Source organism: Lissotriton helveticus, chromosome 12 (genome assembly GCF_964261635.1).
Source record: "Lissotriton helveticus chromosome 12, aLisHel1.1, whole genome shotgun sequence".
NCBI classification, from domain to species: domain Eukaryota; kingdom Metazoa; phylum Chordata; class Amphibia; order Caudata; family Salamandridae; genus Lissotriton; species Lissotriton helveticus.
In genome coordinates, this window is record NC_136073.1 from 454,121,235 (window position 1) to 454,137,685 (window position 16,451).

At 41.0% G+C, this 16,451-nt stretch overlaps 1 protein-coding gene across 1 annotated transcript in view; it reads right to left on the reverse strand.

The window, feature by feature from the left end:
• The window catches only part of LOC144797816 (inactive hydroxysteroid dehydrogenase-like protein 1), a 78,532-nt gene that overhangs the window by 56,936 nt on the left and 5,145 nt on the right, over nucleotides 1-16,451 (reverse strand). Inside the window, exon 2 of the mRNA XM_078668614.1 lies at nucleotides 13,572-13,804. Coding sequence (XP_078524740.1) covers nucleotides 13,572-13,791 — 220 coding nt within the window. The 5' untranslated portion in view covers nucleotides 13,792-13,804. The remainder of the gene's footprint in view (nucleotides 1-13,571; nucleotides 13,805-16,451) is intronic.

Genomic DNA, 16,451 nt, shown 5'->3' on the forward strand with positions numbered 1-16,451 from the left:
CAGACCACCAGCCTGCTGACAGGACTTTATCAAATCAGAAAGAGGCCCCCAGATGTTCTTCCCCTTCTGCCTGGCTTTCCTTCCTTTACGCTCATACAGCACAGGGTCCAAGTTAAAAATTGAAAGGAAACATCCTTGTTGGAAGGAAGGGGGGGAGTGAAGGTCGAGCTACGCTGAGGCAATGCAAAGAATGACATATTGCAATAGCAATGAAAAGTAAATAATACCCTCTTATAGTCCCCTGAACCCCCAATAGTATTACTGAGAAGTCAATACCAAATGAATTTAGGACAACACCTAAAAATTTGGAGATCTCTGAAAAGGTGAGTCTAGCCGTGGGCATATACAAAACATTTGGATCAAATCTGCTTCAAGGGCTCAACAGTGTGGACAACGTATCCCCTCTGTACCCCCACCCCCATTTAGCACTCTTCGCTAAATGGGGGGGGGGTACATTCTAAAGACCAATCTGCACAGGACCTCACCTTATTATGTACTAGGTGAATTGAAGGCATTGAGATTTGTATTCCAGTCTTGATGGGGCTTTCTAGACAATTACTCTGATTAAAAAAGATTTTTAAAGAAACTCTATAGAAATTACGGTTCTCTATACATAGATTCTGTTTACATTTGGATTGCTTGATTGGAAAATGTAAACATTGATATAAGGTTGTTATTTTATCCTTTTTTATATGGATTTTATAAGTGGCCTGAGCTGATATTTGTCTTATGATTTTATACAGGATAAATTATACAGAACGATGCTTTGCAAATAATTAGGAGGGACTTTATATTTCTATTTGTCCTGAAGAAGGTGGTTGTATTGTTCTCTTCGCACTGAAATGCGTCAACGCCTACTATTGTTAAATTTGAAGACGGTAGTGTTGTATGTTGAAGAAATTCTCAAGACTACGCACCTTCTGTTGATTCCCATGAATTACATCCTGCTGATAACAAATGTGTATGTATTATGTGTGAATTGCCCCTTTTGTGCTAAAAGACTTTGTCTTGTTTTTAATTGGTTTTTTAATGTTTTTAATGTTTTTTATGAATTGTATGATTTATGTGATATGACTAATTTAAAATTTGATAAATGTGATTATTAATTGTTGTGTTGGTCCCTTTTAAGACTGGCATAGATGATTGTATGACCTGTAAGGAGGTGCTGTAGTACAATATATAAATGTATGGTGTTCTCCAAGAGATTTTTTCCTTGATAATTGAATCATAGCTCTGAGTTTCAGCCATGCATCTACCAGGTCTCTATCTTTTACTAAACTGCGTAAAGCTCTAAACACACGTGGTTTATGGCCTGCAAAGGTACCAGTTGCATCTCGAGCAGTGCCACTGGATCCATTAAAGTGCATAATGGCCACATAAAATATAGGGAGCAGGCCATGCAGCTAATTCTACCGCTAAAAATCTGTGCTACCTGGGTCATCTAGAATTGGGCTATACAATGAGCATAAGGTGAAAGAACCCATATTATATCACATAGTTTACTTTGTATGAGGATAGGGACCCCCCCTAGTTTGTGTGTCCTGTGTGGTGCTCGCTACCAATGCTAAACCTAATGCTTCCAGCAATCGCGTTAGCTCAATTAATGTGTGTTTCCTGGAAACAATAAATATCTGCCCCAGAACTTTCAACCCCTCAGTTACCCTTCTTTTATTCCATTCTTAAAGCCACATAGGTTTACAGTAGCAATACTCAATTTAGACATTATATTGGTTCCAGAACAGCCTACCACCGAAAGCCACCCCATAGTAACCTTGATCATGCCGTATAAACCCTAGTAAGTAGTACATACCAACAAGATACCTTCTCAACGATCCTATGTGTGTTAATTCAGCTTCTGTGTTGTGCTTATATGCTCCCTCTTCTTCTTTCACTGTGATCAGACCCTTGACCCCCTTCTCTGACATTCTACCTACTGTGACCTACCCAGACCCCCCTTCGATACCCCCGCCATGATCCATCCCCAAGTCCCTTACCCCAACCCTCCCTCGACCGCCCCCCCCCCACAACTACCACAACAGGCAATCAGGCCACTCATGCCCTGAGTGGTGGCTTCGTGTCCACCTCTATAGACTCTTCCCCCCCCCCCCACCACCACCACCACAGCACACAAGGTCAATCAGATAAGCAAAGAGAGGGGACAGGGGAACAGACAAGAAAGGGGGTGACCCCCCCCCCCCCCCCAAGTCCGAGCGATTCTCAGATGGAGAGGAGGGATCATTCCATAAAGCACCCAGAGTCCTCCTCCATTACAATAGCGATTAGACCACCGAGCAAAGGAGCACAAGAGCAGAGGTCATCAAATATCTAGATAAAAAAGCCCCTCCCCCACCAAAACATAGTCGGCATATCTAAGCAACTTCATAATCACATAAGGAGGAGAAGAAGGACCCCCTCCCTCCAACAAACTACATTCAGGCTTTAAACCCAATTCATCCAGGCAAAGCCCAAAGACTCTGGAGCTTCTGAAGTTAACGTGGCAAAAATCAGGGCGCACAAAATATGAGACCATTAAAGCATCAATGGGCATCCGGGCACGCCTTCTCAAAGATAGCTTGCCTGAGAAGGAAATTCCTAAAGTAGACAAGAAAAGCTCCAGGATGGCTCTCATTCGCTCCATCAGAGTGGCTCTGCTTTTTATGCATAAGAGGCAGTCTCTGCACTCTATGCACGCCTGTCTCCCAGTCCCAGGACACAAGCTCTAAGAAGGCACCTTTGAGGAGATAGAGCATAAATGTTCTGATGCTATTGCCCTCAACCCACTCTTTTATCCTGAGGAATAAGAGGTTGTTCAACCTTTGACGATTCTCAAAGTCTTCGATCTTCCACATGATTTCAGAGATCTGTCCTTCTTGAATTTCAACTTGTCACTTAAGGACCCCCACATAAGTTTCTACTACCGTTGTTCTTTCCTCTATGGTGTTGAGTTTTTCCCCAATGTCTGCACAAGATTTAGACACCTTCTTTAGGGTGTCTTGAAGTTGTGTAGTAGAAAGTCGGGCACTCCGGCTCGGGTTTCTGATTGGTGCTCATTGATCACGCCATAGATAAGTTTTAATGTAGGTTCACCTGGTTCAACCCTGATGCCAGTGTGTATTGCCTCCTTATAGACAAATGAGATTTCATGCCAGCGATCCTGCTGCAGCAATCGAGTATCTGTATACTCCCATTTTAGAGCAGCTGCCGTCTGGGGCTCTTTGTCTCTTCCTACTACACATGTCGCTGGTTTTCCTTTGGACCTTTTCTGCTATTACCAATGCTTGGCTGTTGCCCCCAGTGCAGTGGAGAAGCTACTTTCACTCGCCTCAGACAGGGAGGTACTGGCTTCATCCTTTCTCGATCTAGGGCCTGAGATCAGTAGAATCTGGCTTGTCAATGAGGGAGTAAAACGTATCCCCTTCCTCCAGAGAAAGGTCCAGGGTCTGGTTATTTCTGGAATTCTACCCTCTAGGTTTGTTATCTCCTGAACCCTCCACTCCTGAAAGATTTGATTCCTTCTCCCTGTGGGCGAATGAGCCTCCCTTGTCCAGCTTATCTTGAACTGCGTATTAGGCCCAGCACCTTCACCCATTAATTGAGTTTGATTCTCTTTGCTTTAAAAGTTCTGGGTGTCAGAACCGGCCATGCTTTAAGACAACTCTGAGTTGGAATACAGGCGTCCGAAAACAGGTATCTTAACCCCATGGCTGCTCAGCATATTCCCCTGCTGTGCTGAGAAATCGGAAATCCCACACAAGATGACGAGCTGGGCTCGTCATGAGCGTGCGAGGAGGCTACTTCATGACGAGCCCAGCTCGTCATGAGTGTGGAAGGGGTTAAAGTGGATTATCCTAGATATCCTTGCATATATATGCTTCCTAAAATACACACCGATGCTTCAAATCCACTGGATCGTCCCATTGCTGCGGGCATAAGATCACCTGTGGAACACATCTCTGAATTTGCAGATATGTTCCATAAACTATTTTTTTTTTAACCTTCCATCCTTTGTATGTTATACATCGAACATCCTAAGGGAGTTCAAAGATGTTGTATGGGATCTGGAATGCATGATGTATGTTACTCTGGATGTAGAGAGCTTATACACGTGCAAAAAAGAAAGTATTTGGTCTTAGGGCTCAAGACCATTTTCTTTCAAAAGGATGCATGAATCGCCCACTCCTGGATGCTGCTGGAGATGGCTGGCCTGTTTTGAGTAATAATTTCTCTCTATACAATGGGCTGTGGCTCCAGCAGCTGTAGGGTACTGCCATGGGATCAAGGTTTGTCCCCTCTTAAGCAGACCTCTTTATGAGTTGGTTTGAGAAGGGGCAAGCCTGGTTTCCAAAGGCATCCAGATGCACTGAGTTTATACACTTTTGGGGGTGATGTATAGATTATATTATTGTCATCTGAACAGGCTCTCAGTAACAAATGGAAGACTATTTTGAATATCTTAATAACGGTTTAAATGTCAATTTTACTATGAACTGTCACAAAACAAGAATTGCTGGCATAGAAGTGACCCTTTACATTACTGACAGCAAAATTAAAAGCTCAATATATCGTAAATCCACTGCCTGCAATGGCACACTATTGGCAACAAGTGTGCATCCAACCAACACTAATAAATCCATTCAATTTGGCGAGATGCTACCTTTCAGAAGAAATAGCACCGAGGAGGTAGAATGTACGTCTAATCTAGATCTTGTGAACAACAAATTGGTACAAAGATGGTACAATTCCAAGCTCTTACAAGATTAATAAAAGAGTGAGCAACTATAAGACAGAATATCTTGTTAGGAATAAAAAGGTGAAGAACAAGATAAATGGTCACCTGGCCTTCATCACCATATATAATACCTCTAGTCATCAGATATGGCAGGTATTGAACAGACATTGTGGATTATTATACAGTGTACCTGGTTTAGAAACCATGCTTATGGATAAACAGAGTGTGATATACAGAAGGGGACACAATAGTAAAGATCCCAGTTACAGGTCTCCGTGTAAGAAAACAAGATAATTGGTCTGGTTACCTCAACAACCATGTGGTTTCTATAAGAGTACTAAATGTACCATGTGTCGATATGGCATGAGCAAGACAACCACTTTTAACTATAACACCAGTGCAAATCACAAAACTAATACATTTATCAACTGACGGATGACGTTTGTGATTTATGCAATTGTGTGCAACTGTGGTAAGGAGTTTGTAGGTAGTACTACCAGAAAACTTAGATTTTGAATAGGGCCAGCTGAAATAGAGATACATCATACCTACTGTCTTCCCATGAATGGAATAGAAATGCAAAATGTCCTTTTAAATTTCATAGAATAGATACAGTGAAAATTTACTCCGGCAAGATGAGGCCCATTTAGGAACTGTTGAATTTGGCCTCAATAAAGAGCATGAATGTCATCACTTTTTGTAATTAGCTGTGAGTCAATCTGGATGGTCTGCCCGTTTGGTAATGGAAGGGGTTAACATTATACTTTTGTAATTATAGGTTGGCATTTGCTAGACCCGTGCATTTATACTGGAGTATCAGTATAGTGAACAAGGGAACCCGTTTTAGGTAGCAAAGGACCTCGGGTGATTAGTCATTTTATCAGGAACAGCGGTCCTTAGCTTGAAAAAACTGAACAAACTGCCAATACCCCGTTCCGTCCCCCTTCCATTTTTCTACCTTCAGCTGGCATGATCCCTGCTGAAGTTGTGACATTCGAAAAAGGTATTCTGAAGGAACTCTCTTGCCTCCAACAAGCGAGGAAGTTTATTCCTTTCAACATCACATTGAAAGAAAAACAGGCAATTCAGTTACTTAAAGCCAATGATGCCTTGATAATTAAGAGCGCCGACAAAGGCGGTGGGATAGTTCTGGAAAGAAAAAACAGCCTATACCACAGAGATAGAACGCCAACTTAATAACAAAGAACATTACAGAAGGCTTGCACATAATCCCACCAAAGAGATACAGACACTTATTCATAAAATCACAAATGAAGGACTGGAAGCAGGATTCCTTTCAAAAAAAGAATTCATTTTTCTCAATGTAAAGAGTCCACGCATCCCCATTATATACACACTCCCCAAAGTGCATAAAAATGCAACTAACCCACCGGGGAGGCCCATCGTCTCCGCGTGCGGTTCAATACTTGAACCTCTCGGTTCGTATGTCGACTTTTTCATCAAAGACTTCGTTCCAAAAACTCAATGTTATGTCAGAGATTCAATGAACATGATTAATATGATCGAACATCATCCTTTTAATCCTGCCACAGAGACTCTATGCACCATGGACGTAGAGTCTCTCTACACAAACATACCCCAGACATCTGCATTATTGGTAATCCAAAGAATTCTTGACTCACGACCTCGTCCTCACCCCGTACCTACTACTTTCATTCTCCAGCTTCTAGAGCTGTGCCTTACCAGGAACTTTTTCATGTTCAGGAATGACTTCTTTGAACAGATTAAGGGGACATCTATGGGGGCTATTTTTTCCCCCAACCTGGCGGTGCTCTATATGGACCAATTGGAGACCAATGTCACCCTTACACCCTCCAACCCATTCTTTGCCAAAATAGGATTTTGGCGCAGGTATATCGATGACATTTTCATCATTTGGAAACAGGACGTCAAGGACCTGCGCCAATTCCTTCATTGGATGAATAACAATTGTTCAGGACTCTCATTAACTATCACTACTGCCATTGATTCCATAGCATTTTTAGATCTTACAATCTTTCACTGTGAGGGTCATCTTCTCACCAGGCTTCTTTTTACCTGGTCATCTTTACAATCTTTCACTGTGAGGGTCATCTTCTCACCAGGCTCTACCGAAAACCTACAGAAAAGAACACTCTTTTGGCCTACAGCAGTATTCACCCTAGGGCCCTACGCGATTCCTTGCCTTATTCTCAATTTTTGAGAATTAGACGTAACTGCTCATGTAAAAATGACTATTTTCAGGAAGCAGCAGTCCTAACATCCAAACTTAAAGAACGCGGGAACCCCCAAAAAATCGTAAAGAATGCTTTGAAACGAGCATGGTACTGCCCGAGAGAAGTTCTGCTTACCCCTAAACCTAAAAAAGACCTGAAACGCATTGCATGCGTCACCACATTTTCGCCCATTTCGCACAAATTGAGGAAAACAATACTCAAACAATGGCCCATTATCAATTATGGCATCCTCAATATTGACAAACCTATCTTCGCTTTAAAAAAAAGCAAGAACCTAAAAGACCATTTGGTAAGGGCAACACTACCCTATGCACCCACAGCCTCCACTCTTGATGTTGTATGGGGTCTGTCCCCCATTGTTGGTCACGCGAAATGTGGGGGATGCAACGTTTGTAATCTGACAATAGAAGGAAAAACCTTCACATTTAACAACATCACTGTTCATAGTCACTCCTTTTCGAATTGTAACACGCAAAATGTAATATATTTGATTCAGTGCCCATGTCTCAAAGTATACATAGGAACGACTACACAAAAGATTCGTACCAGGATTGGACAGCACAGAAGCCGCATTCGATGCGGAACCCCAAATGCCCCTCTTGTTGAACACTATGCAGCTTCAAGACACACGGAAGATGACCTCAAATGGACAGTCCTCAAGGCACTAAAATTACCACCAAGAGGTGGCAACATGGCAGCATTACTGAACAAAGAGGAACTCAAGTCAATCATCCAGTTCAACTCCATTCAAGATGGACTAAACAGATCGGAAGACTGGACTAGTTTGCTTTAACACACTGAGCCCTATCCATCATTGTGATAGTGAACCTACAATAGGTGCATTTCCCTCCTTGACTGGCCTCCCTGGCGTACAACTGAAAAAGTGAACGAAGGGCTCAATGTACCCATAACACTTCTATGTAGGACTTTGTTCATGTTACTTCATTACAGATATTGCATTGCCATTGAAAATCCTTTATAACTAGTGGTTGTTCTTAATGAATTGTATGAATTTTATTAAGTTAACACGATTCACCATGATCACTCCTTCACCCCTTAAAGATGTCCGCCGCCGTTTCACCAAAACACCTCTCACTCCAATTCACCTCTCCAAAATGGCGCCCAAGCGCAAGACGTGCTATCGAGACCAGTCCTTTCACCATTTTTATCACTCACTAGCTGCATGCCATTTAAAGACCTCCCGCGCCGAGTTTCCGCTCCTCTGCCACTGAGCAAGACGCCCGAGACCAAGCTCAACACGCAATCCTATCAAGGTATGCCTGCCTAACCCACTCCCTCCCTGAACGCTATTATCTTTTAGCCCGTGTATTGATTCCCTTTACTGACTTACTCCCACAGGATCAATACGAGGCGGACTGCCTTATCCTACAGCCGCTTTCAATTATTTTCTCTCCGAGGCACACCCAACCCTCAGGGCCTTGAATATTAATTACAGGTAATTCGTCGCAATTGCATGTCCCCGGAACGAATGTCTCGATCTCCCTGCAATTCTTCCTCACTGGTTGCCTTGTTTTCTAGGCTCCCAAAACGAGGATTTCCTCCCGTCCACTAGTTCACAGAATCCGTGTCAGGCTCTGTTTGAGGATAACCAAGGTAACTCACCCGCCGGGTTTGTGACCACCACACGCACTCGCGTTCTAGGCTCTGTTTGAGGATAACCAAGGTAAATACCTCGCCCGGTTATGCGACCACCGCACGCCCTCGCACGCGAACGTCACCCCTAACAGTCCCTTTCTATCCTGATAGATAACTCCCGTCTCCGGTAAGGCTCTCTATCAAGACGCTATCCCGGACTTCGCCCGTTGATGGAGATTCAGTTAGTATCCGGCACCTGGCATTCCCCCACACTAGCCAGTTCACTTGCCCCACAGCCGCGGCATCACCAGCACTAGCCACACGACCTAGGTTGCTTGCAGACGGGCACCCCGCGAATCAGTCATCTGCCTTGCCCTAAGCATATGGCCCAACCATGTCCGAAATGGTACTCTGTTGATTGTCACAACTCACCAGACACGTGCGCCACACTTGCATGGACTCGTAATGCGACCTGGACACTTGTTACACGGTTGTCACTGTCCCTAAAGATTCACTTGTGCACTTTTAATGTAATCGTGGATAAGTGGATGACATGCTTAAATTCATATGCAATGTTTGCCGTTTAAAATGTTTTCCTTTTTTCTTCCCCTATTTATTTTCACATGCTGCTAATAATTCAGGCATTAGCTTTAATATTAGTCCTGAAGATGATCCCAGTTTAAAATTAGGAGCTAGGGATCGAAACGTCACGTCGACTGTTTTAACAGTACTGCATGGCTCACCTGTATATATTTATTGCAGCTACTGTTGGTTTGTGCTTGCACAAGATTGCATTGTATTGTAAGCCGCCACTTGCTCCAACTTTTGCCTGCTTAAACCTTCCTTATTCTTTCCCCTTATTGTTTGTTCTCCTTGACTTGGTACAGGCTTGTACCCAGTGTGTTTGATTCTTGTTTCACGTATTCGCAACTCCTTGTACAACTTTGAAAATAAATACTTCCTTGTCCGGCTGGACATTGGAGAAAAACTACGCCATAGTACTTATTTAAGTCTATGTTTTCCATCTACAAATTTTATTTTTCAAGCTAAGGACCGCTCTTCCTGATAAATTTATACTGGAGTATGTCACTTGGTTGTTGCCTTTTTCCAAACTCGCTATAACAAATATTGCAATTTTGTATGCCCTGATTGTATCACACATTGGCTTAGACTGTCAATTGAGAATCTTGTTGAAGACGGGCTTGAATCTTCTATGCTGAACTGTGATAGGCGAGACGGTCCTTTGTTGTCTGGTGCCGATATGTTGATATAATATTGCAGTGAAGAAATCAATACTATGGAGCAATAACAGGAGTTTGATCTCTTGCTTACACATTTTTGGTACCTCACTGTGTGGATTGGATTGTGTTTATTGATTGTCCATACATTTGGTTAGGATTTCAACATTGTTTCTGTTTTCTGCTTTTGTGTCTCCCTATAAATTATATATGAAGAAGTGAATCTCCGTTTAAGTCAACATTATTAGGGAGTTCATGTATATATGCTGCATGACACTTTTTTGATATTATTCTAATCAATACAGTGATTATGGTTAGATTACAGACATATTTATTACAAATTTTAAAATTATGTAGTAGAGTTTTGAAAATGCAAATGCATTGTACGCTACACGTTTGATAGCTGTTCTGATCCGAACTGTTACTGTTACAAAATGGCTGCTGTTTACAAGGACTGAGATGGAACTTGTTTGAACTTGAGTATAGCGTTAGTGTGCTCTTTTTTCCACTGGTGGATTTTTTTTTCTTTATTGACAAAGTTGGAAGGAAGTTACCATCAGCTCCTCAGCGAAAATAATACATTAGAGAGGGTATTTAATATATTTCTCAAGGCAGCGTGTGACATTATGTAGCACAACCCAATAGGAACTTGATCAAAGTTACTGTTCCACAATGGCAAACCCAATCGCCTTGATACGAGTGAAGCGATTTTCTCCAACTGGAAAGAATTGAGGATAATCTCATGAGCATTCAAAATGGCGGCAAGTTAATTGCTGACAACTGTCATAACTATGCATTTGAGATACTTGTTGAATTATTTATTACTGAAGTGTGGTGCTATGTTGGTTCTTTTTTATGTAAACGACTGACTCATTGTGTTCAAACAGTGAAAATTATTAAAAAGGTTTTTCTTTTAAAAATGGCGGCAAATTTGAAACCGGCTTTATTGTTTACGACAGTAATGTAAGATTGGACTGGGCCTAACTTTGGTAAGTGACGGTGTACGAGTGAGTATTGCTTGATGAATGCCAAGCTCCGTGGAATGTCAGTGTTGGGAGATTATGTGCGGTTGATTACTGTTGGATGTAAGTGTTGTGAAACATGGGAGGATCTTTATGATTGCATGCAGGCTCTCACGTTGTGTTACTCAGCATTCAGGGTGAAGGGTGTTTGCACTGAAATATAATAGGTTGATTTTCTTCATATGAGTTGATCGGAGGTACATTTTTGGAGTATGGTGGTGAATCTGAACACAGCTTTGTTGCTTATGGCGTACACGAACGGTGATGCTAGGATAGACTGGAATGAACTTTGGTATGTGAAGGGGTATGAATGAATGTTGCTTGATTACCGCCAAGCTCTTTATGTCGGGATTGCAAGACTATGCTTGCTCTTGACTATGCTCTAATACGATTGTTGTGAAATATGAGAGGATTTCACAACTGTGTGCAGGCTTTCACAAGTATGTTAATGAGCAGTCGTGGTGAATATTGTTTGCAATCACAAACAGTGGCTTGATGTAACATTTCTGACTGAATGAGTGCATTGATTCAGTTTGCTTACTTTGTATTTCTTAAGAGACTCTTACTTTTAGGACTTCAAATACTTTCAATACCTTAAAAAATATGTTCTTAGGGTACATTATTACGATATATATATATATTGTAGCAAAAAGAAATGTATTTTGTGGTGTTAAGTATTTTAAAAAGACTTGCTGCATGTGCTTTTTGATGATATGGAATGCCTATCAGGTGTTGTACGTAAGCGAGAAGCTTTATGGTGGTTGTTACTTTATGTTTTTTCACACAGGATTTTGGTAAGAGGTAAATTTGGAGCTCTGGTGATTAAATCAAATATTTACTCTTCACTCACAGGTGAGATTTAGTTGCACTGTTGAGTGTACAATGGTTGGACACTCTTTTCTGATATATTTTGTTTAACTGAGAAACACTGAGCTGGGTACTTACGCTAATATTAACTTAATATTTTTTGAAGGAATTTGTTTTCCACTTATTGGGAATGATGCAATTACAGTAACAACATTCTCAAATGACTAGTAACGGCATATTGATACAATTTATGGTAAGAGAAAAAACTTTTTTTTTTATTTGCACAAAAATTATACTTTTGTGCATGTTGCACCTTTGAAGGAGGAATGTGGATTTAAATTAGTTTAAACCACTTTCTCCTTTAATCTTTCAGGAAGCTCATTTACACCTTCGAAGCTGATTAGTTTGCAAATAGAACCTCTTGTCTAGATATGTTTTTATTTAACCCCTTTGTAGATTTTGTTGTGTCCAACAATGGGATATTTTGCTGTTCTGTTAGAAACGTTTTTTGGAATACATGGTGGATCAGAGTTACAACATTCGATATGTCTTGGATGAAACTATAAATATGAATGTGTACTAATAGGAATGTTTTGAGAAACAATGGTATGTTCAAGGAATAAGAACATGCAACTGAAACCTATATTTAAACAATTTATTTGAAGACTTTCAAATTGGGGTGCTGTACGTTGGCTTACTGTTCCAAGTTTGGTTTTTCTCAAACAATGACATAGCTGTTTTTAATTATGTCTTGTGCCAATAATGTTATATATCTTTTAGTTGGTTGCTCTGTATGTTGCTTTATTGTGCATTTGATGTTAATAATTTGTGCTGATCAATGTTTTGTATGGTGCTTAATCTTTGTCATGTGTATGTCTTTTAACAGCCCTGAAGAAGTCTGGTTATTATAGGACGAAATGCGTTGGCTGTGCCTATGTCCTTGTTATTTTTAAGCAAGAAATAAAGAATGGATATCTTAACCATACCTGTTTTTTGGCATCTACATGAAATTAAATGAGATGATGTGCAACTAAGTTGGAACTTATGGAGAGATACAAATACTCTGTTCTTGTTTATAGTGTTTTAACTGCCACCAAGAGAGCTTCTCCCTTATTTCTGTTTTGCTTGGTACATATGGTAGGTAAGGCTTGGTAAGGAGGTAGGTGTGTTAGGTAAGTAGGGATTATACGTTGGTGTGCTTGATTAGGTATGGTAGGTAAGGTAATGTACGGCAATTATATTAGGTATGAATTGTAGGTATGATATGTAGGTAGCTCTGGTTGGTAGGTTGATGTTGTAAGTTAGGATGTATGCAAGCACAGACTTTCTTAAAGATGCAACAAAAATACTGGCCTTTTGTCAAAACAATCTACTATTCAGTAGTTTGCTGTGTATCAGCTTTAAATTCACAACCTACATGTAAACTTCATATTCTGAATCAATTGTTTTCTTCTCTGAGGATGCAGCTTAACTATGCTAATGAAGTTAATTTAGTTAAGGAGGCTTACTCCTTGTTATCATATTGCTATAGCCAACAAACAACGCACAGAGGCTAAACTATCACCAAATACTTCAGCTAAAAAGTAAAACCTATTTTGCCAATGCTTGTTTTTCTGTGAAGAGAACATAAAACAGTTCAGCACATCACTTTTCTGTTGAGTTGCTCACTGCATTGGTTCTATTACAATCTGCTGAATGGAGACGAGTAATGTTCCAGGCTTTTTGATGGCAAAGACAACGGTTGTGTTTTCAAAATGGAAATGACATCAGAAGCTAGAAAACCCACTTGCATTTTCAATAAACAGATATGAACATGATTTAAAAATAAATGTGTAGATGAAGGAGCAGATAATAACATTAAGTAGCAGAAGAGTTTGAGGGGCTCAGAAAGCTTAAATGTTCTCAGAAATTACATTGTTATTTGTTTATTTGAACCTCTTACCCGTAACCACAGCCCATGCTCCATAATGTTTCACTAGATCAATACGGCTCACCAGCCGTGGGATGAAGTATACTCTGAGAAGGCCATAGGAGTCACATAGGAGATGAAAGCCTTTTTTGGCCATATAACAGGCCCCAACCAAGGCAAGAGTCTCCACATAGCTGTGGCAAGAGTGGGCGATCTCGCGGTAAAGCAGGTAGAAACTATCAACAGCAGCCATGATATCAAAAACTCTGCAAAGACAATAAAAAACGTATTATTTCTAATATACCACATGAAACACTGAACAACTTACCATATACCCAATCGGTCAAAAATACTCAAAGTATAAAACATAAGATCCACATTACTTGTTAAGCCCAAACCCATGGATTAGTAAAGTTTCATGTATCTTTAACAATTGTATTTGATGTGTATTCAGACAGAAGCCAATACCCAGAGCCTGGAAGTGAAGACTGAACAAAACATCATCTAAGATGGTGTTTTTCAAGCTTAAAACAGGAGAATACTATGAACCCGGAAACAAGATTATTGTCTTATTCAGGTAAATGAGATGGTCAGTCCACCATGGCCTTAGTAGGCGCTCCAGGGCCTCGGGCCTGCTGGCAACTTTACATTGGCTTCCTATCCGCAAGAGGATCGCCTTTAAGGCGCTGACCTTGGCCTACAAAGCTCTTCACAAGGAGGGAGCCAAGTACCTCCAAAAGAGGCTGGTCTTTTATCATCCGGCCAGGTCTCTGAGGTCGGAAGCCCTGCACCTTGCTGTTGTCCCCCGGGTAAAGAAAGCGCGCCTCGGAGGCCGCTCTTTTGGACTGTTGGCATCTCAGTTATGGAACTCTTTACCACTGGCCCTGCGGGGAGCCACTAGCCTACTGGCTTTTAGGAAAGGCCTTAAAACTTGGCTTTTCACTCAGTAGCCGGTTTTCCGTGAATTCTTTGGCCCACTTTTCTGTTAGTTCTTTTTATCTGGTGTTATGTTAGTATGTTGCAGTTTTGTCTCTTTCTCCAATAAAGTGCCGGGACACTCTTTTTGAGTAGCCGTGCGCTATAGAAATAAACAATTAACACATAACATAACATACAACAAGAACTATGTCTGAAATTGCAAAATGGAGAAGTAAAAATGTGTTTTAACTTTTAAACATTTAAGGATGGGACAGGTTTCAATTCTATTCTTCTAACAAAGCCCATGCCTATGTTTGCTTTGGGACTTTAAACTCTCTGGTGCAATCCACATCTTGCACAGAAAGTTGAAAATTAAATGGATCCTTACAACCAGGGTATTTGACGCTACACTGGTACATTAAGGTTGGCAAAGTCCCAGCAACTGATGAAAAACTACATTTTCACAATATGATCAATAAACATCCATGTTAGGCAGCGCTTGTTGATGTTTACTACTAGTCTTCATTGCTGCAGAAGACAAATCTGACATCAAATCTGCTATTTTGAAACTGCATACTCGACTCTCCGAACTACGGGTCTGATCAGGAATCTCTGCCTCAGAACCATCAACCTACTTGGGGATTCATCCCTGCCTGAACCCCCTTCCTCATCTATCAGCTCAAGGCCTGCCATACGCGACCCTCAGTAAATTCTTCTGCATTTGAGTCTATGTGCCCACTTCAGAGGCTACACACTGGCAACTATGCCATCTATACAGCCACTTGTTACTGAATGAAGAAACATTCAGTACATTTGAAGACCTGAGTCATAAAGGAATGATGAAATCATTTTGGGGACTCATAGGCCTAATATTCTTACTCCCTGTGTACCTTTTTGCTTTTTTTCCATGGTCGCTAGTGCCCTGTATCCGCCAGTGTTTTGTGAAAATGATGTAGGGAGAAAGATATCTCCACATGTCTGACACACATTGAACTTTTGTCGTTTTCTTTAGCACCGTGGATTACTTAGCTGTTTTAAATGCACAGCATCTTTCGAAGGATACTTACTTGTGGAGTGGTGGTCTGCTTGGCTAGGTTGGAAGCTGCATTTTGGACTACTGCAAGTCAGCGAACTGGTGGTCGGCAGTCCACTGATAGGATACAGAGAGCAGCCTCCCCAACATTGTTGAACATACAAACATTGGACACCAACAAGGGTGTTCCTACACTTAAAAATAATCTAAACTATGAGATATTTAAACAGGGGAATCCTGACCTTCATGCAATAAGATACCTGAATTGAGCCTTGAAAAAAGCAACTGTTATAACTCAGACGTTTACTTTATACAACATAACATTCACCAAAGTAATGAATGGAGGAATAGCAGTGGTAGTTCAGTCTGCCCTGATCTGCAGGAACATGCCAGGTTCAATGGCTAGTGAATTTTAGTTTGAATATTTAATTAGCAATAGATGAGGAAAGAACGATTAAAATAGAAAGTTTCCCTTCTTAAGGTGGCCCTGGGGTTGCTCTGCCACATTATTGTGTCTTTTACATATTGCCTTGCAATACTATAACCAGAATATCTACTACCAAAGTATAGGGAAGGTAAGTATATGTGAAATTAAGTCTAGTAATTCACTGTTAGGGTGAAGAAAGACTCTATCCTGTCACCTTTACTGATCAGAGTATGCATAACACCACTAAAAATATAATTCAGAGGCACATCATTAGCTTCAGGTACTACGAATAGTCGACATGGCGCACAGCCATGTGTGCCATGCCATCCCTACACTGAGTAAGATATAGGTAAGCTACCCCTACTGCAGGCCTTTAGCCCAAAGGCAGGGTGCACTATACCTTATGTGTGGGCATATCAACAGGAGCAGATATGCTGCTACAATGTGAGGTCCATTCTGTGACGTAAATGAACAGGCAAGCCATAAAGAATACATCGACTGAATACTCTACAGCACGAGGTTCCTTGCTCCACGA